At 45.2% G+C, this 26,211-nt stretch overlaps 1 protein-coding gene across 12 annotated transcripts in view; it reads left to right on the plus strand.

Annotated features, from left to right (window-relative positions):
• The window catches only part of MYBPC1 (myosin binding protein C1), a 90,676-nt gene that overhangs the window by 5,686 nt on the left and 58,779 nt on the right, over window positions 1–26,211 (plus strand). For 11 of the 12 annotated variants that reach the window (XM_077111775.1, XM_077111779.1, XM_077111785.1 and 8 more), the window contains exons 2-7: window positions 10,460–10,513; window positions 12,887–12,928; window positions 21,067–21,105; window positions 21,618–21,653; window positions 23,275–23,385; window positions 26,009–26,157. In XM_077111775.1, coding sequence (XP_076967890.1) covers window positions 10,460–10,513; window positions 12,887–12,928; window positions 21,067–21,105; window positions 21,618–21,653; window positions 23,275–23,385; window positions 26,009–26,157 — 431 coding nt within the window. The remainder of the gene's footprint in view (window positions 1–10,459; window positions 10,514–12,886; window positions 12,929–21,066; window positions 21,106–21,617; window positions 21,654–23,274; window positions 23,386–26,008; window positions 26,158–26,211) is intronic. The other variant, XM_077111784.1, reaches the window with a different exon arrangement.

Raw genomic sequence — 26,211 nt, forward strand, 5'->3', positions numbered from 1 at the left:
AGGACAGGGCCCAGCAAACCAAAGTGACGCTACTGGGTCATGGCACCAAGTCCGCTCCATGTAGATGGTCCAGGCTTAATTTGCAAATAGTCCATCTGTTTTGGAGCCCCATGGATAAACAATAAGCCTAATTTCAGGGATGATGTTCCCAGCGCTGGGACAGATGAGTTATGCACTTTTATATGCATTTCAAGAGAAAAGCTTCAGATTCTATCAAGCTGGGGCATGAAGTGGTCAATCTGAAAGAGGGAAAGGCCAAGGTCATTTAATCACCTGCTTATTTCTCTCTCTCAAATAAGTTCACAGAAAACTAGCTGTCATATGATTTTCTTATAAGCCTTTCAATCAGCTTTCAAGACTGAATCAACTTCAGTAAGACTTTTGCCCTTTTTATGCTCCCTTAGGAATCCTTTCATAGGCCAATTTGGCATGTCGATACAATTTCTAAAATTATGGTTAATAATATGTCAGGTGTTAGATCTAATAATGTTACTTTATTCATCTTTTGACTTGTACTTTAGATACTTACCAGAATCCAGGGCTAAAATTTTTTCTTTCTTCTCTAATATCATCCAAATCTTCCTCTAAATAGCAACAAATCTCTTTTAAGTTCATCTGGAATCCTTTGCTTGGAGCCGGCAATAGCCTTGGCTTTCTGTAAAAAATTTATATCTTTTGGAACAGAATGCTCTCCTTATAATTAAAAATGTGCCAACTTGTCCAGTTCTACGTTTTAATTTCTCTTGGTTTTGAGTTAGATAACTTTAGGAGCATTCTGTATATAGTATGTGTTTCAGCTTTTTCTTTATAATATTAATAATAAAAAATATTCATTAAACATACTGACATAAAGTACACTATTTATAGGGCATTCTAGACAGGTCAAATTCCAGTTGTACCATGTCCTGAATTATTCATATGCTGTAGGTTTTCTCATCTAAAAGATGTGAGTAATAACAGTACCTAACTTACCTTTGTAAAAATTAATGAGATGAATCATGTAAAGCTGTCATTAGAGGGCCTAACACAAGAAAGGGCTTAAAAATTTTCCTTCTAAAGCAGCAAACTCAGAAATCTTATCTGCCATAAGGTGTTGGATGCCTCCTATTTAATATGAATTTTGAGGGCATTTCTGTCAATGCAAAGCACGTAGCAAGCACTGGCCATCTCCTTGCTCGGTGGTGATATAAACCAGAATGGTTTCTATTATTATCATAACCTTGCCATGACCATGGGTATTTTCTTTTTCTTTTTTTTTTTTTTTTTTTTTTTTTACTTATGGTGAACCATCTCAGCTTCTGTCTACGGGAGCTCAGATAACACGGGAAGGGTGGTCTCCAGGGCCTCTGTTATGTCCCTGCTGGAATGTGTCCCTTCCAGCTGGGGGACTGCAGTTGTCCGACAGAGGACGGGAGCCCGGTGCTCCTCCACCGTGCTGCGGGGCACAGCCTTTCCCACTTGGACCAAAACAGGGTCGAGTTTGTGGCTGTTTCCCCCGCCGAGGCTAGAAGGCTTGGGCTTATTGCACGTTCAGATTTCTTTTCCCAACGGAGATGTTTCTGGTAGGTGGGGCCTCCCTCTGGTCTGAATTTCTCTGGGATAACCCTGCGAAGCACTCTCCAAGGCCGCATATGGAGACGGTGGTTGATTGATTGAGTGCCGCTGTGTTTACTGCTGTGGAATTTTATTTTTATGACCCCTCCTGGCCTCAGGCCTCTCCTTTCTCTATTTTTAAAGTCACCCAGCGTGAGGTCCAGCAAGGCTTGGGGCAAGACCTTGGAGGGACTTAACCCATAGGAAAAATGTGGCCACATGAAACAGTGAGTGATCAGGGTCTGCCCGTGAGCAGACAGACTCCCCTGGAAAGGCACAGAGAGGGACTAAAGGCACAAGTTGCTGGCAATTCAAATCACTTTTGCAATAATTCCCTTTTGACCTGTGTTTACTTTGCAACCTTTCCCAGTTTGAGGAAAGCTTTTCCTGCGCCACTACCAGCTCCAGCGCCTCCCCATCCCCCCCTGCCCCACTGGGTCTTACTTTCCAACACGGTGAGAGTCACGATGAAGAGACAAGCCATCTGATCTTAGCAAGAGATCTTATTTTCGTCGATCGCAGGTTAACAGTGAGAGGCGACTTATTGCTATGCATTAATGACCGTAGTTTAATCTTTTTCCTGTGTGGAGTGACATCTTGTGTTGAAATCTTGCATAAATGGAAAGGCCTAAGAACAAGTAGACTAGGAGATGAAAAAATATCTGGTGGATTCAGGGAAATTCCATCATGTGAATAAAGAGTCACCGAAGATTTACACAATGGGTGTACAATTATACTTCATATTTTCAGTAACTTAGAGTACAATCCTTGGTGCTATAAATAAATATGGATTAAACTGATGGAATCATTCTGGATAACTGAATATTACGGATAAGCTAGAGGCTCATTGAATTCTTTAACCACTAAACTTTATTATTTCAAGCAATTTAGATAGAAACATTTCTGAAATGTAAGATATGATTCCTTGCTTTAAAAAACAAAATAGGCAGTGGTAAAATCCTTGCTCACCTTCCATGCGGGAGATCCGGGTTTGATTCCCAGACTGTGCAACCCCCCACCAAAAAAAAAAAAACAAAAAAACAAAATATGGGGAACATCGTTTAACTTTGTCTAAGTTATGGACATCCTCGATTACTGTCCCACGTTATCCTGAGAGTCTAAATCGCTTGCCTTCGTGTCTGGTGGGCTCGTGATGACTTGTATTTTGAACTTGTGTGCAATGCTCCATCGCGTTCCTGCTCTGCCCCTTGCTGGAACGTGGCTGCCTTCTGATACTCCTGTCCAAAGCTGCGCCCACACTCTCCTTTCTTCTTCGCTGTGGCCTCCACCCAAGCGGTGACTTTGGCTGAGGAGGGCTGGGGTTAGGGTGGAGCAAGCCAGGCACCAGGCACCACCTGTAAGCAGGGGCTGGCCCCGCGCTTGCAGGAGCCTGGGAGAGAACCCCTGCCGTGGGTGGAGGTAGGCCCCGGGCCCTCGGAGTCAAGCCTGGCACGCTCAGTGCTTGCTGCTTGAGATGCAGTGCCTTTGCTGTGCTGAAACCGCAGCTGTTCTCTGGGTAGGAAGGTTGCTGGATAGCTGGATTCCAAACAGCGGAGGCGACACCGGATAGTATTGCTTTTGTCTCTGTTATTGTGCATGTAGAAGAGTTCTTGCCCCCAGAATCAATCTATGACTTTTATTTTGACCATTTCTTTTATTTTACTTTCAACTTTCCATCAAGGTTGCAAGTTTTTTCCAAACAAAGCGCATGACATGAGTTTATTAAAAAAAAAAAAAAAAAAAACACCCACACAAACTAATTTTTAAAGAAGATTTGCAGCAAGTTAATAAATTCTAAACCAGCAGTTGTCAAACATTTTTGGTCTCGGGGCCACTCGCATTCTTAATAGTTGTTGAGGACTTTAAAGAGTATTTGTTTATGTGGCTTATATCAATCAATATTTATTGATATTATATTCGTGTGATTTATCAATATCATCAATATTTTATCATTATATGTATTAGAAATTAATACTGATAAATCTTTAAAATACAAGAATAAACAAGCACATGATCTATTAGCTGGCAGAGTGATTATGTCATCGCATAGCATGTACCCTCTGGAAAACTCAACATGTATTGATGAGAGAATGTGAGTGAAAAAAGGCGAATAATACCTTGGTATTGTTATGGAAATACTTTTGGCCTCACAGTCTCCCTGAAAAGATCTCAGGGACTCTTGGGGATCCCAGACCATATTTTGAGAACTAATATTATAAACCAATTTAAGGTTGCCTCTAAAAAGCATGTAGCTTTTTAAAACCCCAAGATATAAAATATCTGGCCCCATGGCTATAACGAATCGCGCAGGAGACATAATAAGCATATAGGTAGGAAAATATTAAACCAAACATTAATTTAAGTTCAAATTCTATATCTTTGGTGCCTGACAATAAAAATGTCCATGCTTGCTGACATTTATCAGCAAAAATCAGCACTTCTCCAAGAGTGTGACCGTCCCCATGCCAATGCTATTGCCTATTAAAGCAGTCTCCATTGCGCCATTGGACAGGCATTTGAGGCCCAGGTGAAGCCTGTGCTCTGTGCAAGATGCCGAATCACCAGGGGTGCACTGCTAGGGTCCACTACAAATTTAATAGAAAAGACAGAGCCTGTGCTGTAGCCCCACAAGGGACTAAACAGGAGTTGGCCAGGTAGAGCCTCATGATCGTTTCAACACATAAAGCACTCACATACTCGACTTCACATCTAGGCCCTGACTCCCAGAATAAGGAGCGACCACTAGCAGCAACATACACTTTTCTCCTGCACCCCAAATCAGCAGGTGATGCACGTAGAAAATTCATTTCTCAAAAAAAGATGTGTAGCGAAAAGAAAGCCACAAAAAAGACTATCGTTCCATCACCCGATGATAACCATTATTATATGCTTGCTGACTTTTCTATGCTTGTATGATGTATGTGTAGAATGTAATTATGCTCTTTATACCATTGAAAGTCAAAATTAAATCGCACATTACGGCCCATGAACACTTTTTGAGTATGTCAATGCCTTGTTTGAGACCGCAAGTTGATGGAGAGTCACCTGGGTGGTTTGCATCATTTAGACAAATGATGAAGGCAACAAATACAGACAAACACGAGTAGGGAGAGGCAGGTTAATGCCTTCAGACTTCAGTTTTATTTCCTCCCCCTTTGAGTTACCATGAAACCCTTGACCATGCAAACCAGGGAGAGAGCCAGCCATTCAGAGAGTTAGGGGCCAGCCTTGCGGCGCGATGGCCACATGTGGAGCTGTCAATTAGGACGCCACTGGTGGCACACCTGCGCTGCCCACAGTAGGTGGCCATAGGGAAAAGCCACCATGGACAGGTCAGGTCCTCTGAAAGCACTCCAGTGTGGCTGAGGGGGAGAAGGTCTCTGTCTGTGAGTTAGAAATCACCAAAGAAAAGTTCATCTTGGGGAGGAAGGAGCTCGTTTCAGCTGCTGGTTCAGAATCCAGTTAAATTGTATGCCGTCCATTAAAATATTTCCTGGGGCTCATTTTTCCAAAGACTCTCTTGGTGTCTTCGTTTTATTCAACCAAATTAAAAAATAGCAACTTCTACACTCATGCTTCTTTAGTCCATCCTCTTGGTACGCTTTCTAACAGACAGTAAGGGGTGGGGAAAGAAACAAAAAGCCAACTTTATTCACCTGGAAGAAAAGTCCCACGGAACGCCCTCGGGCTTTTAAATAAGTAGAAGTGCCTTACCTCAACAAACACCCACCTGCTTGCTTAAGATTTGGGGAGCTTACCCAGGGCAGGTGCTTGCTGACAGTGGTACACAGGTGGTGCAGCTGATGACAGAGCTGGGCATGGTGGCCGGGGGGGGGGAGGTTATTCACTGGGGACCTGGTGGGACAGGCACCGCGACTCGAGTTGCTTTGCTGCTTCCCACCCATCTTCAGAGTTGGGGAGGGATTCCTTAGAGCGGCAGGGATAGGCTGTAACTGAGAGCCAGAACTCTACCCCGAGTTGTTCTCCAGCTCTAGTAGAGACACGGAAGGTGTAAGCTTATTGTGTCGCTGGAGGGAGACGTATTTGTTCCCCAGTGTCGCAGCCCCTCGCCTTGCTGCCCACGCTGGGCCAGCGGACAGAGCGCACGGCTCCAGGCAGCAAGGAGAAGGGACGTCTGTGCGAGCAGGGACAGTGTCCAGTCAACTCTATTTGTGGGGCACTTGCTGTGTGGGATTTGAGAAGGAGGAGGGACAGGCACCCTGTCCTCAGGAGACTTGTGATCAAAGGGGAAGAAAAGTCCCCATCTAGATGGGTGGGTGGGCCTCCTCTGCAGACGCGTTGCAATTGCAGAATCCCATGCCCGCCCCAGACCTCAGAGCCAGCCTTCGGTTTAACCTGATGCCTGGGCCCTGTGGCACCCGGCAGTGTGAGCCGCCCGAGGGCATCCACGAGGCGGGGGCTTGAATGTTTTGAGAGAGGCTTGGTTGAGTGACTAAACTGACCGCAGCGGGGGCTGGCCATTTCCCCATCAGCGTCTGAAACACAGGGGTCCCATCTTAGCCACATTTGAAACCCCCCGGCCCTTGGGAAATTCCTGAAGGGTGCTCAGTGAATTCTGGTTGCAGGATTGTCCGGCACAGGGTCCCCACTCGGCGACTGCTGTCAGTGGATTGGTGTTGTAAAGGCAGCCGATTGGATTTGGGGAAGATGCAAATGACTTTTAGAAGCTTGATAAGAATCTCTCATCAGAGACAGAGGCGCGTTTGACTAAGGTGCTTGAGCATTTCCTACTGCGTCAGGGACACCTGGAGCCAGGGACACCTGGAGGCTGCCACTCACCAGGAACAGAGCATTTTCGCTCTGAATCGTGCTCTGTGTGACTTTCACCACTCCCGGTCCCCCATCTCTCCAGGGTTTGGACACCTGAAATTCTTCATTTTAAATGCCCTGAAAACTATTGAGAGCTCATTTCTCTTTCTGTTCCACCATGAGTCTTTTTCTTTTTCTTCTCTTTCTTTCTTCCTATCTCTTCCTTTTTTTCCTTTCTTCCTTCCATCCTTTCTTTCTCTCTTTCATTACTTTATTCACTCACTCATTCATGTACCTATTTTTCTATCAAATTCTGTAATGATATATCAGTTTCACTGAAATCAATTACTATTACCCTTACAAAGCAGGGGTGTGAGGGGCTGGCCTCCTCTATCCCATCCCCAGAAGCTTCCAGTCTCTACCCCAATTCCAAAGCTACTCTGACATGCTGAGGCCCACGGTCTAGAGAGAGGCCAGGCACTCAGCTGGCAGCCCCTGGAAAGGCCTGATGCCACGCTCCCAGGCCTGTCACAGGGAAAATCATAATAATGATGATAATCAGGAATACAGCAGCGTTCACCACGTCCCCCCATGCGAACCCATTCACTCCCACCAGCACTCCTCGAGGTGGGTCGTTACTGCCTCCGTTTCACTGAGGGCAAGCCAAGGCACACCGTTCCTACAGATAGGGTCTCGCTCTTGTGTCCCTGAGAACAAGAACGCGCATCTCAGTGGGGAAACACAGTCCTATCTCTCGGAAAGATGCACCAGCCAGCTTCGTGCGCCTCCATCGGCCTGAGCCGCTGGGAGAGGACGTGCAGGGTGACCTCCAGTCAGGTGCGAAGCTTAGGTTCACCCTCCGTGGCCTGTGGGACCCCTGGGCCCTCAATGCCCAGCTGCAAAGTGGGGTAATTACATGGCACACTTCACAGCACTGTAAGGCTTATCAAACTTACTGTAAACCAGGTCCTAGCACACCTTCGGTGCCAATAAGTGATGATCATTCATTTATTCCTCCGCTAGCTATAAAGTAGTGAGATTTCTGTGATTTTAAGAAGTTCTGGCTCTGCCTACTTATGAGGCAGGCATGCGTTTTCCTACAGCCATTGAAACATGTGCTAGCATTATTGTCTTATAAGGTTCCTGTATTTCTGACTGTCTGTATGGTTGGCTGTTAAAAACTATCATCCTGGGATTAAGCCCTTCAAATTACCCTTTTGATTCGATGTCATCGCTGCCATGTAGAACAGTGGAAATGAAGAACTCGCATCCAGGGCACATTGACAGTTTCAGTGTCCAAGACGATTTGCTTTTATTTATTTGACTAGAAAATTCATCCTTGGCCTTACTGCCAAAATAGGATTTTAAGCGACCACAGCTTCCCTTACAGAATGGGCCTTCTTTTACATAGATGCTGAGAAAGTACAGTCAATTTAGAAGTTCATACACAATCACCAAAGAAGTCCTTCTTAATTCTTTTTTATCATTAAGTTATGCATGGAATGTCTTTTAAGCAATGAGATAGCAGAGAGATAGGAATAAAATATCCCCATCCCTATTTAGTTGGGAGGAAAAAACAAATATATATATTATACAGGCATAGTTTGTTTTATTGCACATCACGGATACTGCGCTGTTCACAAATTGAAGGTTTGTGGCGATCCTGCATGGAACAAGTCTTAGCTCCATTTTCCCAACCCTGTGTGTTCACCTCGTGTCTCACATTTTAGAGAAGTTCTGTACATTGATTTTTAGACATATCGCACACTGAGGTGTGGTATAGTGTGAACGTAACTTTTATCGCACCGGGAAACCAAAAAGTTCATGTGATTCACTTTATGGCAATTTCCGCTTTATTGGGGTGGTCTGGGACGGAGCCCTCGATACCTGCCCGGGCACCTGTGTGCACTGAAACGACTGGAAAATGACCACATCATAGCGACTAGTGTATCACGCTGCCATTCAGGAGGCCGAGAGAATAAGGGAGAGGGTCAGAGAGGAGTAGTCGCCTCTGAGGGTCTTGAGAGATGATGAGATGGAAAGGATTGTCAAAGGCCAACGGTGCTTCTATTTATGGCTCATTTCAGAGCCCCGTGTACCTGCGGGGAACTGTGTCATGCACTTTACCAAAGGTTAGCACCCTAGGAAGTCTCTTGTTTTATTATCCTTACTTTACAGATGAGGAAACTGAGGCTGATAGAGAGTAAGGAATAGCCCAAGATTACCCAGCAATAGGTGTAGAGTCAGGGTTCAATCCCAGGTCTGGGGACTGGAACGCATGGAGAGAAAAAGCAGGAAGTCCCTTGGGAGGAAGAGCCTCACCTCTCTGGAGGCAGCACGTGGAAGGTGAACAGAGAAACCCCCTTGCGAGTGGAGGGGCCAGTGGCAGAAGCAAAGGAGGGCGGAAGAACCAAATAGGTAGGGACCCCTCAGGTAGAACAAGGGCAGGAGACAAGTGGGAGAAGTAATTCCTGCAGCTGCAGCACACTGAGCCGCAGGGCGGGACAACTTGTGTGCAGAGGAAGCCAGAAGGGGTCCTCACAGCCCCCGGCACCACATGACAGCGTCCAGTCCAGGTGGCAGGTGGCTTCTCGCTCGCCGCCTGCGGATATCCACGTACTGCCGCAGCTCTCCCAGACCCAAGAGGCCGCTCTTAGATGTGCGTTTCGGCACCCCGACCTCTGAAGATAAGTGCCTTGGCTGAGGTTTGATTTGCGGGTGGCCCCGGGATCCTCGCCTCCGGTTGGCACAGACCCGGAAGCATCTCTGTCCACGCCAGCCGCGGCGCAGCTGCGCTTTCACGCCATCTGCAAACTACATCCCGGCGGGTGGGATGTGCCTGTAACACAAAACCTGCCGGCCATGGCCGCTTCAGCCAATAATCAGGAGCCGATCACCTCCTTTAAGCGCTTTCTCCCGCCCTGGAGGAGAGCCGCGGGGTCACGCGTGTCGCCGATTCCCTGCGTGGATGTTCTGCGCATTCGCGGGGGTCACTGGGGGAAAGTCCACGCGCTCTGTGGTCACCGGGCCTGCCTTTGGCCGCTGGGAAATCGGTTTTCTCCAGCAGCGTCACAGCCTGACTGCGGCACCCACTGGGCCCCAGAGGCCAGGTGCCACGGGCATTGCGCTGAAATTCTGCCAGGCCTCCACACCAGAACTTCGGACGTTTTGGAATCTGCGAGACGCGAAGGTGGAAACCTACTGCAGGCATCTGCACTGCAGGAAACAGCCACGACCGGGTTGATTCTGTTCCTCACCGAACAGCCAGCGGCTCGCCTTAAAATCCAAAGCACCCCCAGGGCCGGAGGCGCTGCTTCCTCACCCTGCAAGCGTCTCTGGGGGGGGCCCCTTCCACGCTAGAGCAAGGGGGTCTCGCTGGCTGGGAGGTGCGGGCCGAGGTGCTTTCCACGCTCCCATTTCACCCCCGGAGCGGGGGCCAGTGCGCCCGCTTCCCCGAGGGGGGGCCGCCTCAGCCCCGGGCGATACCTGCCCGCTGCCCCGGGACTGACACGCTGGGACGCGGTGAATCCCCGTTTCACCTGCCCGTCTCCTCACAGCGCTAGGCCGGCTCCGAGAAATCCGTGTGGTGCCATTTCGCTCCGCCCCTCACACCACACAGGAGAAGAGCACTGAGTCCAGGCCTCCTGGCCGCGCAGGTGGGCGCTTCCCTGCTGCGGTGCCGCACAGGTGAGGCCGCGGTGGCCCAGGTGGACGCTTCCCCGCCGCAGTGGGCGCACAGGGGAGGCCGCGGTGGCCCAGGTGGACGCTTCCCCGCCGCAGTGGCCGCAAAGGGGAGGCCGCGGTGGCCCAGGTGGACGCTTCCCCGCCGCAGTGGCCGCAAAGGGGAGGCCGCGGTGGCCCAGGTGGACGCTTCCCCGCCGCAGTGGGCGCACAGGGGAGGCCGCGGTGGCCCAGGTGGACGCTTCCCCGCCGCAGTGGGCGCACAGGGGAGGCCGCGGTGGCCCAGGTGGACGCTTCCCCACCGCAGTGCCCGCACAGGGGAGGCCGCGGTGGCCTGGAGGGCAGCGCAGGCTGCGGAAGGAGCTGTACTCTGGGGTAGGAGAGCCCAACACTTACACTACTTTTCTATTTCCAGAAAATGAGGCACCAGCCCCCGCCCCCGCCCCGGCCCCCGCCCCCACCCCGGAAGGTGAGTAGAGACGCTGCCTCAAGGGTTCGAGCTGCAAATGCAGGATGCCCTCCGCTGAAGCTGCCAGCTTTCCCCTAATTCCTGCTGAGAAGATGCATGACCGTACTTGTATACTTGTGACATTGATAGTAATAAACAATGTCTTGTGTTGGAGTAACCCTTTCCTGTTATCAGACTTGGATGGCGCTTCATTACATTACCTGATCGGTTCTTATAAAACCCTTGGCTTGATTCAAATGCTGTTGCTGTGCCCACGTGGGGGCTGAGCCTGAATGAGTCCCAGGGCCTTTGGCACAGAGGGAAGCGCCAACGGGGCCCTTCCCGGGCGTGCAGGAAGCAGTTCCCAGCTCAGCCCAGGAGATCAGTAGCCCCTCCCAGACTTGGCGAAGTCACCATTAGCACCCCTGGAAACTCCTCTGGGGTTCCGGGAAGGCTTCCTGGTCTCTGAGGCTCGATGCCTCCTGAGCTTCTCGAGCTCTTGGTACCTCCTTATCCACCAGGTGGCAACAAAATAAGAGGCAGGAGAGGCAGTGCCCGGCCACACAGGGGACGAGGAGCTGCGCAGGCGCCCACTAGACCTGAGGGGGAGAAGGGGATTAGGAGGACAAGTCCTGGGAACTGTTAAACTCCCTACACTGCCTTCCAGGATCTTTTGTCTGGCCCAGCCGAATGAGCCCCAAATGCAAGCAGCCGAAGTCCTGTGCTTTTTCCCAGGAAGACCCCAGCATATCCTCTTCATCCCTCTTCCTCCTTGAACAGGAGGACTCAGCCCGCAACCAAGAATTGTTCACTGGGCATTTGCCGCATGCACAGCTGTGTTCTAAGCCTTCCGAATACACAGCCAGACGCTTGATATACCTGGGTGCCAGCATATAGGGGGAACGCTGAGTAACACTTCCCCCTTTTCACCGTGCCTGCAGCCAAGTAGAAAATATAATACAGACTGAAGAAAAATCAAATAAAATGAACCCCACCACGTTAAAATGTAAGGCAATACTGTAAGAGCCTCACAAGGCAGTATGCAATTAGCTGCAGGTTATTTGAATTGACAGTGAAATTGGAGTGAAGGGCATGGCAGGATGATGATACAGGGCTCGGCAGGATGGTGCAGTTCCCTGCAGGATGGTGCCGTCTTGGCAAACCCAGGGGCTGATAAGGCCTGAGTTTCTCATCGTCTTTTTTGCATGGAAATTTATAAGGGGATTATGAAGCTCTTCCACACTGGAGATCATTTTGGGGGGTGGCAGGACTCTCACTGCTGCCAGGGCCCCTTTATCCCGTAAAGGACACACAATTCACACATTTGAAACCCTGGAATAGTGTAGAGAGTACTGCCATGTGTCAAAATGAGTGAACAGGCTCAGTGTTAGGTGCGTTCAAAGAGGCCAAGCTCAAGTTTAGTTTTCTTCAGACCAGATCTTGAAACCAGTGTGCCATTCCTCTTAGGCTTTCCTTCTCCCTTGGTAGGTTTTCTCTGTGCACGTACAGATTTCCTTTTGCCAACACTGAGTACTCCAAGGACCTACAGACCATTGCAGCAAGCCTTTCCAGCCTGCTCTTCAGACCAGTTACTGTGCCTTGGTCACTGTAATATTTCCCTTATTATGCCACGTTTCATCTTCATTGCACAACATTGACTGTCTGTTGTCAGAATGCGTCTCCTTCCAACTCGATAAAATGGCTCTTCTTAATTGACTAAGGCTCAGATGTCTGTTCATTGGTTAAAAACAACATGAAAATTCATGCTTACACCTATTCTTTTCTTACATATACCGTAAGTTAGATGCCCCTTGCTGATGTCTGAAATAAGATGATTCTTGTGATCTCAGTGGATAAAGTCGGATGTTCCCACTCTCATATTGCAGTTTATTACCACTTGTCCCAACGCGGATTAATATGTACACCCAAATATTTTATTTGAAACTACACACGTTGTACAATTACATACTTTACACCCTGGCTCCTTCTATAATATTACCTAGAAGTGGGAACCACTGTATCAGTCAAACCTTCTTAGCGAGTGGGGATCTAAAATGAAGTGATCGCATTCTATAGAAAGTCTCATTCTTCCCTACTATGACAGTGTCCCAGCATGGCGAAGTGTGTCTTAACAAACTCTTCATTGCATGTGTCCAAGTACGCTTTTTTCCAAAAATGCTCAGAATTATTCATTGCTATCATTAAAAGTTTAATACAAATCTGAATTATAAATCTCAAATTCATAATTCATGTATAGCTCAATCCTTGGGTATGGAGCATCATTTATTGTTTGTTTTGTTGTCGTTCATTTCTTTCCACCCCCTGTGCTCACCACACAGTAAAATGCTTTTTGTCAAAGACACGTTCAAAAATGTGCTTGTACTTTCCACACAGAACCAAACAAAGAGAAGGAAGCCGGAAATAAACCAGCAAAAGGTGAGTCCAATGCAGGGTAAGGGAGGCAGAATTCAACAAAATTAAAAGCGGAAAGAGGTCAGCAATGAGTGCCGCGGTGGCCACGAGCAGTCCCTCTGCGTTTCTTTCATCAGCACGGTTCGGAGTCTCCATTTAGGCCCAAGTGCCATAATGACAAGGGCTGCTCTGAGAAGTTCCTGCTGTGCCTGTCTGGTTTTAAAAGAAAACCAGAAATGATAAAAATAGCACAAGACCTTGTTGAGATGCCAGTAAACTAACTAGTAGTTTCCATGTTGCAGTATGCAACCCAAACTGAAAGAGGTGTCTAATCTTTTTTAGGATTATACCAATATGGAAAATCAATCTGAATTACCCAGAATTTTTTTAATTGAATGTTTTCCCTTTACCAAGTGAACTTTCCAGGTTTTGCCAGTAATTTTGAAGGCTAGCATCTCATTTTGTAACGCTGACTACATATTCATGCAGATGTATAGAATGATTAATATAAATTAATTAATTTATATTAATTATAATTAATTAATTAATCATAATTTATTAAGCAAGCATTGTGTCACTTCTCACCAAACTGGAAACTCATTTATTCCTGTAATATTATTCTGTTTTTACTTGACATGAGACAGTTCCGTTTTGGAAAATGAATGAGCTTTATCATGTACTTCTGCAAACCAATGAGATATTAAATCCTTTGTCTTCCAGTGGAAGAAGCCACTGTCATTATTGACCTCTGTTTTAAGCAAAACAGCATTATTCTTCCATAGACGAAAGGTTTCATGTGGGTGGGTAGATTTGATAATTTTTCTTTAAATGTTTGTATCATCATTTTAAAAAATTTATTCTTTATTTGCGTAATGAATAGCATAGTTTAAAATTTGGAATTACCAGCTATTTCATGACTGCTATCACAGAAACTCATGTTAAGTATCGAGTTGTTCTTAATATATCTTATTTCATTACTGAATTCCTATGCTGATGTTGTCTCCTGTGCACTGGTAAAATGCTGTTCTTCTTTCTTTCAGTATGTTGGACCTCTTTTCCTCAGCTAACTTGAACTTAAGCTCTCATAAATGAGCACACAGTGTTAGTTCACCCAGTTTGTCCTTGACCTTCAGTGGTCCCTGGGACAGTGATGTGAGTTCCGATGCTGGCCGCGTGGGCCCCAGCCTGGAGGCTACTTGCTTATGGAATGCAGGCAGTGTCCAGTCCCAGAGCTCCTTCCGTGCGATGGGCTCAGGAGGCTTGGGACATCCTGGCCGAAGTTCTTGTAACATTATTCCCTACAAGGCCGGTGCATGCACCTCTGTGTCCAAATGTGGAAAGGTGCTTGGCCCAGCCTGTGAGGCTCGAGATGTGATCCCAGAGAGCAAGCTGCCAAAGCTTCCCCCACGCCTCTGCCAGCCCTAACCTGAAAACTCACCGTGTTGTATTATGTGCTGAAATGAGAAAGTGCTTTTCTATAACTTAAAACCAACCAACCAGTATGGACAAACAAGAACTCTTTTCTCTGTGGAGAACACAGTAGGATGGAAGAGCAAGGCTAGGTGACTAGGGCATCCTGGAGTTAGTAGCCTTTTCTTCCTGACATTTGCAAAAGATAAGTAAGGTCATAGCCACATGCAGCTGCCCAGGTATCTCTACATATGCCCTACCTATTTAGAAAGCAAATCTCAATTTAGGGATGGAAAGCGACATTCCTAAATAAAGAAGGTAGGTGGATGGATTTTATTTCTAAATGTACAGTCATCTTCACCCATTACCTACTTTCATCAAGGACAGGGAAATGTCAAATAAAAGACTTAAGCAAAAAGTAGATGCAATAATGATTGCTGCTTCTTTCTCCTCAGTAGAGAGAGAAGCCATGCATGCTTTGGCTTCACCAGGATTGAGGAGTGCAGCAGACCTTTCTCCATGTTGACTAGAGTGCACCCCGCCCCCTGGCTCTCAGGCCGGTTAGTTTATTGCTGTTGTGTAATCATTCAGCTCAGATTTCACTTCTCTCTGCAGCTTTCCCTGACCATCATAGCTCACTTTCATCTCCCTTCTTCCTGCTAATTTTTCCTGAACTATTGCCTCTGTCTTTCAGTCACTCTTCTTCCCTTAATCACGTACTGATGCTTGTATCCTTTCCCTAACAGGTTTAAGCTTTTTGACAGTGGGGCGCCATGTCTTAGCACCTCTTTCCTCCCCTCATCTCCTTCCTTCCAGGGTCTGGCAGACAGCTGCATACGGAAATCTCCTGGCGAATACTTGTAGAATGAATGACTGCATTTCCACGCTAGCTTAGCTGACTGTGCAGACAGTGGTCATCTGGATGGACTTTCATTCCCACTCTGCAGGCTTGTGGGACGGCAAATGGCCACCTAACCCTGCTCCTGGTCAGCAGGACGGACGAGGCATGGGCCCCATGCGTTCTGGGAGGTCATCTGCAGAACTGGCCCAAGATTTCTGCCATAAAAACCTTACTTGCTTGACGCTACTGAAAATGGACACCCCTGGATTTTAGCCTATTTTCAGCATTCCAGTTAGTCCTCTCCCCAGTTATTTGAAGTGTGTCTGATCAATAGCTCCCAAACTGCTGCTGTGAATAACATTATTTATTACAAATGCAGTGCTGTCCCAGATGGACTGGAATTCTTCTGCAACAGCTCTAAAATGTTCTGAAACATATTTTGTAGCCAGACGGTTATCTGGTTCCTATACCTATCGTATATGAAGAGTTTACGATCTGACCTGTCAATGTTTTCAGATTTACTAAGAGTCTCTGTGGGGGAAACAGTTGGTTTCCCAGGAAAAGGTTTTATTGTTGTTTGTTTGTTTGCTTGCTTGTTTGCTTTTGAGCTGGTTGTCTATCCAGCTATCCTGTCCCCTAATTTTGCCTACTTTGTCCTGGAACCCAGGCAGAGTCTCCTGGAATGGAAACAGTGGAGATGACAGTAAGGAAATGGGAGTGGTTAGCCAAACAGCAATGCCAGATGCACAAATCCTGTTCAGAGTGATCACCCCGGGAGGCAATGTCCTTGCACAGATAATGCTGCCATGACTTCATCTTTCCGATTAATTACGGGTGGCAAACCAATAGAATGTAAGTGTAGATTCTCTTCCATATCCTCAGTGGGGCCGAATATCTGCCCTTCACTCCAGCATCCACTTATTCAGCAACACTTCACCGAGTGCCTGCTGTATGGGGGAGGGGGGGTTCTGGCCCTGGAGGACGCAGTGATAAACCGAATTAAAGTTCTGTCCTCCCGGAGCTGACTTAGCTTCCAACAGCACCAAAAGAGGAAGGTGCATTCCGCTGTGGAAGTGGGAAGGAGCGTGGGGGGCCCCACGCAGACAGTGGCATGGCTGGTCAGTGGGCTCGCCCCTTTCCTTCGGCCACCCGACAGCAGATATGCGAGCAGGAGCCGGGGCGACACGCCCTCCTGTGTCTGGACAGCTGGCCCTGTGGGCAGTTTCCAGATGGGCCCTGTGGGTGGTTCCAAATGCAGAAGCAGCGTTAGGATCAAGAGGCTGCTTTGAAGGTCAGTACTCATTCCAACGCTGAAGTTCTCATAGTTTAAAATGCTTTTAAAATGTGTATATCTCATTAGTTTATAGTCTGTGTATTTTCTTAACAAGCCCAGTTACTACCGCTTTTAAATTTTCTTCCCCCCCAAAATAACTGTTTTTGATAATTGCGGCAAGGAGAGGGAAAGCTTGTTTCCTTTTGCAGGCATGCAGACAGCACTAACACTGGGACACACACCATCATCAGTGCATCCTGGTGTGTCAGAGAGCTCACGGATTTTTCATCGGAGGGTCTCTCTCTGGCCGTGAATGTGGTTGGCAGAGTACAGAGTGAATCAGCACTATTTCCAACATATTTCCCCCTGATTGATGTGGTTTTTTAATTTAAAAATTGTTTTTCTTTGTTTAGGTCTCTTTACATCTGCAATAACCCTACCCTGGTGCTTTTTACGTTTAGGATTCAGACAATCGACCAATGACTAAAATGATTCCTCGCTTTCCCTAAGTAGTCTAACCGGTTGCTTCTTTGTTCTTTATTTAAAATTGATGTCGCCATACTTTTCAATTCTAATCAGAAGATGTAGCAGTGGTCTAATAACAGATTTGGAAGAGATAAAAACTCACTAAATGTATCTGTTTGTTGTAAGATGAATCCTGATTTCAAAAGTATCAGAATGGGAAGGCGTGCATCTTCTCATGAAGACAACGTGATAACTTAGTCCAATGTCTGAAAACATGGTGACTTAATGTTAGCTGTTGTTATTGTCTTATGTGTGTGTTGTGGTTGTTATTGTGACAATAGCAGTGTTTATAACAACCAGCATTATAAAACAACCAGTATTTGCAACAGTATTTATAGTAACCATTTAACCTGCTGGAGAAATTCATAAATTTGTCTAAATCAAATAAGGCATCATATCAGTATTTAACTGAGGTTGGTTTCTAGTCACATAAATTTGGATTTTACATGCTTCTGGTCTTTATTCTAAAGTCTCAACAATTGTCCCAAGTTTAATTTTTTTGAAAAAACAATTTCAAATTAATAACAATTTAAATGAAGTTACCTTCTGCTGTAGAAAGTTTGGAGAATATAAGAGTAGACACACTGTGCTGTCTTTGGGTTCTTTTTCTCCCACAGCAAGGCTCCTATTTGCATTCCACATTTCATATGTAGCTTCCTAACTTCCCAAACCTGTAAGATGAGACTAAGTTCTTTCTCTACTTCCCAGACATTCTTCTCTGGGAACTTCAGTTGTTTAAGAAAATAATCTTTATGGTTTTACAAATGCTATTTTCCCATGACTTTAAGATGATTAGATTCAGCTTTGGTAAACTGCCCTCTGCGTGCTATGGGAGCTAGCACTGCTGCTTACATCTATGGTCCACATGTTGTGTTATGAAGAGACAAAAACAGATGTTTAAGTTTTCATCATCACTGTAGTCCTTTAAATAGAAAAAAATATGATTTACATGTTGCTTTGTTTTATTCTGTTTGAACATTTTCCTTGGGTGATAACATGTCTTTCACATCTGTGCTGTTGAATTGGAACCAACCACAGAGATTTGTATGATCAAATTTCCCTTCTAGCAATCAAACCTGGTTTTCTACAGTAAACAAGAAGAATCAAACCTTTCAATCTCATCCAATTCAATCAGGGAACTGTTTAAGAAATTAATGTTGGAGTCCTATCATCTTAACTTTGTTTCCCAATATAAAAGGGCCCCAGGGCTAAAGCTACTTTTAAAAGAAGGGAAATAGTAAACTTTGCTCCTGTCAATTATATTTTCTAGCACTTCCTTAAATCTAAAAATTTATTTGCAATGAATCAAATATTGCCAATGGATACATAATTCCTGTTTGGAAGTAATTTTAGATCACTTATTATGTGGTTCCTTAATAGTCTAAAGTAATTTTTCATGTACCCCAAATAATCTTAACATTTAGTGGATGTTGAAATTACTCACCCATCAAAATTTTGTTTAAAAACACATTATCTTCATTTTGTTTTATGAAACTATACAAATATACTTTTCTCAGACACTGTACATTTTAAACAATTAACTCAGGGTTAACAATGTGCTATGCACAAGGCAAACAAAGCAAACAAAAAACACCACCAAAATATGTATAAAATGGTATGAGTTGAATCAAAATGGTTCTTTATTTCTAGTTTATACATAATAAAGGAAGCCCCTTGGTTTATTTAAGTGATTGAATTTAAATGCTTTATTTTCAGTAATTTTTACAGGACTTTGAGTCAAGCTTTTCTGCATAGTTCAGTAAATAAATGCCTTTAAGTAGGTTACAAGAAGAAAATACTGAGTTAAATTTTTGACAAGTATTATCAGAGAAAAATTGCAAGGTATTTTATTTTTGACTATGTTAAATTTTACTTATCTGTCATCTGAAACAAAGAATTCTCCTGAGAGCTCAGAAATACCTATAGTTTCCAGCTGCATGATTTTGTGGAATGTTAATGGATACACCAGGAGAAAACGACTGGAAGGTGAACTAAGCTTGGGAAACGCTAGGTGCTGTGTCATATCTTGTCTGTCACGGGTCAGAGCACATTAGCACCTGAGAGGCTTGGGATGGCCTTTCCAAAGTGGGTCCTCACTCTAGGTGCACAGAGGCAATCAGTAGACATTTGGAGAAGAAAACAAGTTTATTTAGCAAAGCTAGCCTCAGGAAGACAGGAGGACGGTCCTCAACTCTGTCTCCCCGAACTGGAGAAGTGTTTTATAGCGTTCGGACCAAGCAGGCTGGCTTAGCATAACAACCAAGGCAGTTTGAGAGGCCAAGGTCGGAGATGGCCTCACTCCTGCGAAGGGGAGAGTGATTCCATACTTGGGCAGGTCAGGTGCGCTAACGTTGACTACAGCTGCTGGTTCAGTAATCTCGTCTAGGGATTTGGGGTGTTTACCTCTGGGCTGATTCATGTCAGTCACTAAGGCACTGCAACTTCAGGAGGCTGAGTGCAAGGGCACCCGACTTCAGGGTTGCAAAACAAGATGAGGGGATACAAGCAGAGCCAGTCACAAGCTGTCTTGTTAGTGCACAGTTACACGTGCAGTTCCAGAACAGTGCCAGCAAACAGAGCAGCGCGGCTGCAGTTCAGTGAGGGTGAGTTTTTGCTCTTGTCATTAGGCAAAGTTTTCTCCCAGGGTAACCTTCTTTTTAATAGTGCATGTATTGGTGTTCCGTTAAAGCCAATTAAGGCTGGGCTAGCCGGAGCTGTTGGAAACAGGAACTGATGTGTGAGGTGTGTAGGCAGAGATTTGGAGACCAGAGAGAAGGAAAATGGAGACTTTTGCAACCTAGTTTGGGAGGGAGCTGCTTCAGAAAGCGGTTTCGAGTGGCAGGGGGTCATGAAAAACACACACACACACACACACACACACACACACGATAAAATCTAAGCATTTAACTTTAATTAGCTGAGCATTTCCCACATGTCTTTGATCTCAGGAACCTTCCTCTAAAGAATCCCAAGTCCCACAGTATCCAGTGAATCCCCTTTTTGGTTTTGAAGCTGAGACACAGTCCCTATATATGACATAAATTATTTCATTAAAAATTATTAAAACATGGCCCTGGTTGACAATTTTGAAAAAGAAATTTCAGGCCAGTAATTCGTATTTATAGTAAGTATTTTAATAGCTTATACAAAAAAATGTGCTATTTTATCTCTTCTCAACAGAAAATTTTTTAAAACACTAACATTCATGTTACATGTATACTCTGTATAGTCATTTGGTTTGTATTTTTAAATCTATAGTTATTCTAATATTTTAAGTACAATTACTATCTATACAAACACCAGTTTTCATGCCTTGGGAGAGGAAGGGCAGAGGCTCAGTAACACCAAATGCCTATTTAAGCATCTAAAATGTAAAGACAATTTGAGATTCAGACATTTTAGTAAAGGGAAATTTTCAGTGGCTCTGCACATAAATGCTACAAAGGCATATTTTGAATTTTACTAATGTACATGAGTAAGTTTAAATAACCAGATGACATACATTGCTCAGCACCAATATCATCTTGGGAAAATGCTTATAAAGTTCCTAAAATTACTGATGAACTTAGCAAGTATAACAAATTGATTCACATTGGTTAATCTTGACTTTTGTTTCCTGAATTGGGAAGGGGAATTACTCATGAGGTTTTTTGCAGGGGAATAAGAGTTTTCAAACTATAAACATATGTTTTTATGTTTGTGTCCAAATAGAATTTGGTATATGAAAGAATAATGCCTGTCATTGTCTTTAGTTATAAAAGAACTTGAAAACCATACCCATTATTGATTTCATCTAGGCTTGAATTTTAGCATTAATTTTTTTTCCTAACCTACAATTATATGTAAAAGGAAACCTTGCACAATGTCCCATGTTTTAATCCACAATTTCATTTTGCTTACCCTACTCTCTCACCCTTTTATTGATTCACTTTTTCTTTTCTTTTGCCTGAAATACTCCACTTCACCCTTCCAGGTACTATGCCTTTTAAGGCTTTTTGATCAGTTTAAGATGTTTTATGTAGTTTCTCTTCTTTTCCAGATTTCTCTCTTTTCAGGTCACTGGGGATGAAGTCCTTTCCTCCTTGACTTTTTAACTCCTATTTCTTGTTTCAGATGAAGAGGAAGTCTCCCCTCCTAGTGCCTTACCACCAGGTTAGGACATTTCCACCCTCTCCCCACCCTCTTACGGATTAGCTGACAGTAAAAGGAAAGCAAGGGCGAGCACCCCCTAAGCCGGTGAACGGGGCAGGGCACCAGGCTGCACCTGCACCAGGTCCAAGAGGAAAATGTTGGCTTTAATGACAATTATTTGGTTTACATGAGGAACGTAAAGAAAGGGGGGCTTCTCTGTGAAATGAGTAAATCTTGGGTTTAAATTATAGGGGCACCAAGCTTGTGTTCCATCTCCAATGATATGCCCTTCTCCCCGGTTCCTTAAATTTAAATATTTGGATTTCTTCCTATATAATTGTTTTAAAATAAGACACATACTTTTTACAGATGCTTCCATAGATGAAGCACCACTGTTTTCCCGTCCAAGCCAACTTCTAGCTTCTCCGTCCTCCTTGCCAGAAGAGACAGGGTTAGGGGGAGCTGAGCACGCTGAGGCCAGCACTTCTTTTTCACTGTCCCTTGCCTCAACCCACATCACGCTTTCCTTTCAGGTTTGGGTAGTCGGGCGCTGGAGAGAAAGGACTCAGGTGAGCACATTCCTGGGGTGCCATCCCGATCCCCCCCTACTACAGTCACTAATGGCCTCATTTCTCGAAGCGTTATGTTCTGGGCTCTAATCCTTGTTTTACTCAGTTTGTAGATCATAAAAATCTTTCATTACGTTTCCTCTTACCAGAAGACTAATGCTTTGAGAGAGAATTAATTTTGCATGACATATGGACACAACAATTCAGGAAATGTAGCCTCACCCAGTGCAGGTTTGTTTGTTTGTATGCTTGTAACAATCCTTCCCTCACATTCAGCAAGATCACAGAGACCAAGAAACTTTCAAAATTTCCGTTTCAAGGGTGTGTAGAAGTCACATGATAATTCACATTTTTATAGAACTTGACGTACATGATAAAACACTTTGAAGTGTTGTCAGCTGTAGCCAAAATTCTGTGGGGTTATTCATTCACCCACTCATTTACCTAACAAATAAGCCTATTATCACAGCCAACTATGATCCTTCCATGAGCCAGGCACTGTTGTAGACAATGTGTGTTTAGATGCAAACAAAACCATAGAAATTGTTGCCCTGGTATTCCAAACTTGAATGGCCGTTCTTCACTACTGCTGTTAATATCGTGGACACACACAACATAAAATGAAAACATTAACCTGGGCCTTAAAAATAATTGTGTAGCCACGTGACTTGGTTGCATGACTTCACCCATGGACCGAAGCGTGATTGGACATGAAAACTAAAATAACAAAGTGTGCATTCCCTTCTACTCACAAAATGTTGACACAGTACCGAGTTGGTGACCCACGCATTTTTTCTCCAATTATTAAATTCCTGAAACTGAATTTCTCTGAATTTTAGCTCTCAGAAGCAGAGGGAATATTTACAGTTTTCTCTCCTACCCTCCTCACTGGAGTGTACTGCAGATTAATGCCAACCGAGCACCTGGAGTGTAAACTTGAAAATCGCACATTAAACTTCACTTTCAGCTTCTCTCTCTCCATGAGAAATGTCTCAAACATTTTTTTCTTCTTTTCAGTTTTTCTGTTTTTTTCCCCTCCTTAAGGACACTTCCAGTATTCATGAAAATTATACCCACAGGTTCTGTTACTTGTTCGTCCACCCAGGGTCGTCTCTATACAACATAACGGAATCATCTGATCACACAGTAGCGAGGAGTCTGTAAAGCCCAGCCAGCCTCCGCTGCCTGAACAATTAAATGCACCCATCCCTTTAGCCTTGTCCAATTCTGTTGTTGCCTAGATGTGGCCTTCGAGTCAAGCACCCTGGAAAAATACTGCGAGCACTGCTTTAGGTCACTTAATCCCCAGGCAGGATGGGGAAGCAAAGGAACCAGCCTGCCAACAAAGACAGAGTAACAACTTACCCGCACAGTTTCACTGATTCTAGGAATTAGAAAATGTTCCTTTGTCATGGAAGAGACATCCCTGTAAGGAGAAGAAGCCCCCTCTCCTTCCTGGTGGCTGCTAGGGCCCGGGGAGGGAATCTAAAGCATGACATTGCATCCATCCAGTTTTATGAGACACAGACAAGCTGCAGTGTTCATGTGAACAACAAACGCAAGGTGAGGCTGCCTCGGGAGGGCCCGGCCCGCGGTGACCCTGTCCCCTTCTCTTCGTCAGAGTGGTCTCTCGGTGAATCACCTGTCGGGGAGGAACAAGACAAGCAGACTGCCAATACTCAGCTGTCCACACTATTCATCGAAAAGCCACAAACAGGAACAGTGAAAGTCGGTGAGTGCCTAGCATTAGATCCTACTTTAAAACATTTTTTGAGGTGACGTTCGCTAACATGGTATCAGCCATTTTAAAGGGGACAATCAATTGGCATTTCATGCATTCTCAGTGTTATACCAGCGTCACTTTCATGGCGTTCCAAAACATTTGCATCCCTCGAAAAGTACACCTGTACCCATTAAGCGGCTACTTTCTACTCGCCTCTCTCCTCTGCCCCTGGCACCATCAGTCTACCTTCTGGCACAATGGATTTACCTATTCTGGGTATTTCATATAAACGGAGTTATGTGACCTTTTGTATCTGGCTTCTTTCTCTTAGCCTAATGTTTTCGAGGTTGTTTCGGTTTGCTGAAGCTGCCAGAATGCAATATACCAGAAATGGATCAGCTTTGACCGTGGGATTTATTAACTGAAAGGCCATGAAAATGTCCCAGTTAAGGCATCAGCAGGATGATTCCTGAGCTCTGAAGACAGGTTCTTGGCACCCAGGGTTCCTCTGTCAGATAGGAAGGCACATGGCTGGTGCCTGCTGGGTCTTCGCTCCCGGGTTTTGTTGTTTTCAGCTTCCGGTCCCAGTGGCTGCCTCTCTGAGCTCTCTGGGTGGTTCTGTCTTTCCCCCTTTCATAATGGACTCCAGTGAAGGGCGAGGGCCCACCTTGAATGGGCTGGGTCGCATCTCAATTGAGATACCCTAACCAAACAGTCCCACCCACAATAGGTCTGCACCCACAGGAATGGATTAGAAGAACATGACATTCTGGGGTACAGGACAGCTTCAAACCAGAACAGAGGTTCATACACACTATAGTATGCATCAGTACATCATTCATTTTTGTGACTGACTAGTATTCCATTGTACATATATATACTAAATCCTGCTTTTGATAACTCAAAAAAGTGAGCGACAACCATCATTTCTGGAATGTTTAGCAAGGCGAGGCTGCACAGCACAGCAGACGAGTGCCTGGACCCTGCAGCCAGATGGCCTGGCTTCAGATCCTGATTCTGTTTCTTACTTGGCCCTTGAACAAGTTGCTTAGCCTCTCTCTACCTCAGTTTCCCCATCTACAAAATAGGAAAAACAATAGGACCTATTTGTATATGCCTGGCATATCATAACGCTCTGAGGCGGTGTATGCTGTCATTACAACACACGTCATTCCAAAAAATGATTACAAATCCACACATGTGCTAGATGATACATAATGTGTAATATCTCAGAAGCAGGTAGTTGGAGAGATGATTCAACTTTTAAGATATTCAATATATTGGTTTACTAAAGCTGCAGGAATGCAATATACCAGAAATGGAATGGATTTTAAAAAGGGAAATTATCAAGTTGCAAGTTTACAGTTCCAAGACTATTAAAATGTCCAAACTAAGGCATCCAGGGAAAGATACCTTGACTCAAGAGAGGCTGATGGGTCCAGAACACCTCTGTCAGCTGGGAAGGCAGGTGGCTGGTGTCTGCTGGTACTTTGGCTTCTGGTTTCAAATACCTTCCCAGGGGCTGTTTTCTTTCTGCATCTCCACATGTCTGGATCTAGTGCGGGTCCTGCCAGCTCGCTCTTTTTCCAAAATGGTTGCCTCTTAAAGGGCTCCAGCGAGCAACCCTACCTTGAATGGGTGGAGACACAACTCCATGGAAGCCATTTAATCAAAAGGTCCCACCCACAGTTGGGTAGGTCACATCTCCATGGAAACAATAATAAAGCTCCCACCCAGCAATATTGAATAAGGATTAAAGGACACGGCTCCTCTAGGGTATAGGACTGATTCAAACTGGCACATTCATTACAACTATATTGAACCTCCTGGTTTAGGCGCCATGCTGAGCTCCATAAGAACTCAGGACTTACAGTCAAATGGGAGAGGCAGACCAAAATTGAAGCAAATCATAACAAAAGCTTAGTGCTCTTCCAGGCTGGGGAGGGACCTGGAAGGGGAAGGGTGAGGAGAGGGGCACGGGGCACAGAAGAGGAGCCAAGGTTCAGGGAGGGGCTTCCAGGAATCGCACTTAAATAATTTTATAGTAATACATTGTGATCACAATTAGTCTTTGATACTTGCCGAACTTGGTGCAAAAAAGTGCATACAGTTGAATATAGTCCAAAATTATTCCCTTCGGGTCTGAAACGTGAAGGCCACTGCACGTGAACACAAATGTTTGCTCCCTCGTGTACCTCGACACTGGGCTGACAGCACAGCCCTCGGAGTCCCATCCGTCAGCAAAGCAGAGGGCAGGAGTTACTCCCAACAGATCGAGTGCCCTTAGGGACAAGTCAGTCCAGGCTTCCCATCATCTTGCCTAATGAAAAAAAAGAAGAAAGAAAATAGGCATATGTATTTCTGTATTTTTCATTTTCTTTTCTCTCTACATACATATATTCAAACGGATAATTATTTCCACTGATTTCCCATTGCCCTTTTTCAGCTCCATAAACCTCAAAAGCGGAAAAGACTGGGATGTTCTAAGAACCTTCTGGTTCTCATAAAAACCAGGGCCATCCTGTCCGACAACTGCAGGGGTCGCCAGTCACACGCTAGCGGTACAGCGCGGTCCGAAGGGGGTGGTCCAAGCTCCCTCAGACCTCAGCTGCCCTCTCTGCACTTTCTCTAGGTGAGAACATCACCTTTATAGCCAAAGTCAAGGCGGAAGACCTTCTTAGGAAGCCCACCATCAAGTGGTTCAAAGGAAAGTGGATGGACCTGGCCAGCAAAGCTGGGAAGCACCTGCAGCTGAAGGAGACCTTCGAAAGGCAAACCCGGGTAAGGCTGCCCTCCGCCGCCGTCTCAGCCAGCCCATCCTTCGGGTGAGATTTC

The sequence above is a fragment of the Tamandua tetradactyla genome, chromosome 7 (genome assembly GCF_023851605.1).
Source record: "Tamandua tetradactyla isolate mTamTet1 chromosome 7, mTamTet1.pri, whole genome shotgun sequence".
In the NCBI taxonomy this organism is placed as follows: domain Eukaryota; kingdom Metazoa; phylum Chordata; class Mammalia; order Pilosa; family Myrmecophagidae; genus Tamandua; species Tamandua tetradactyla.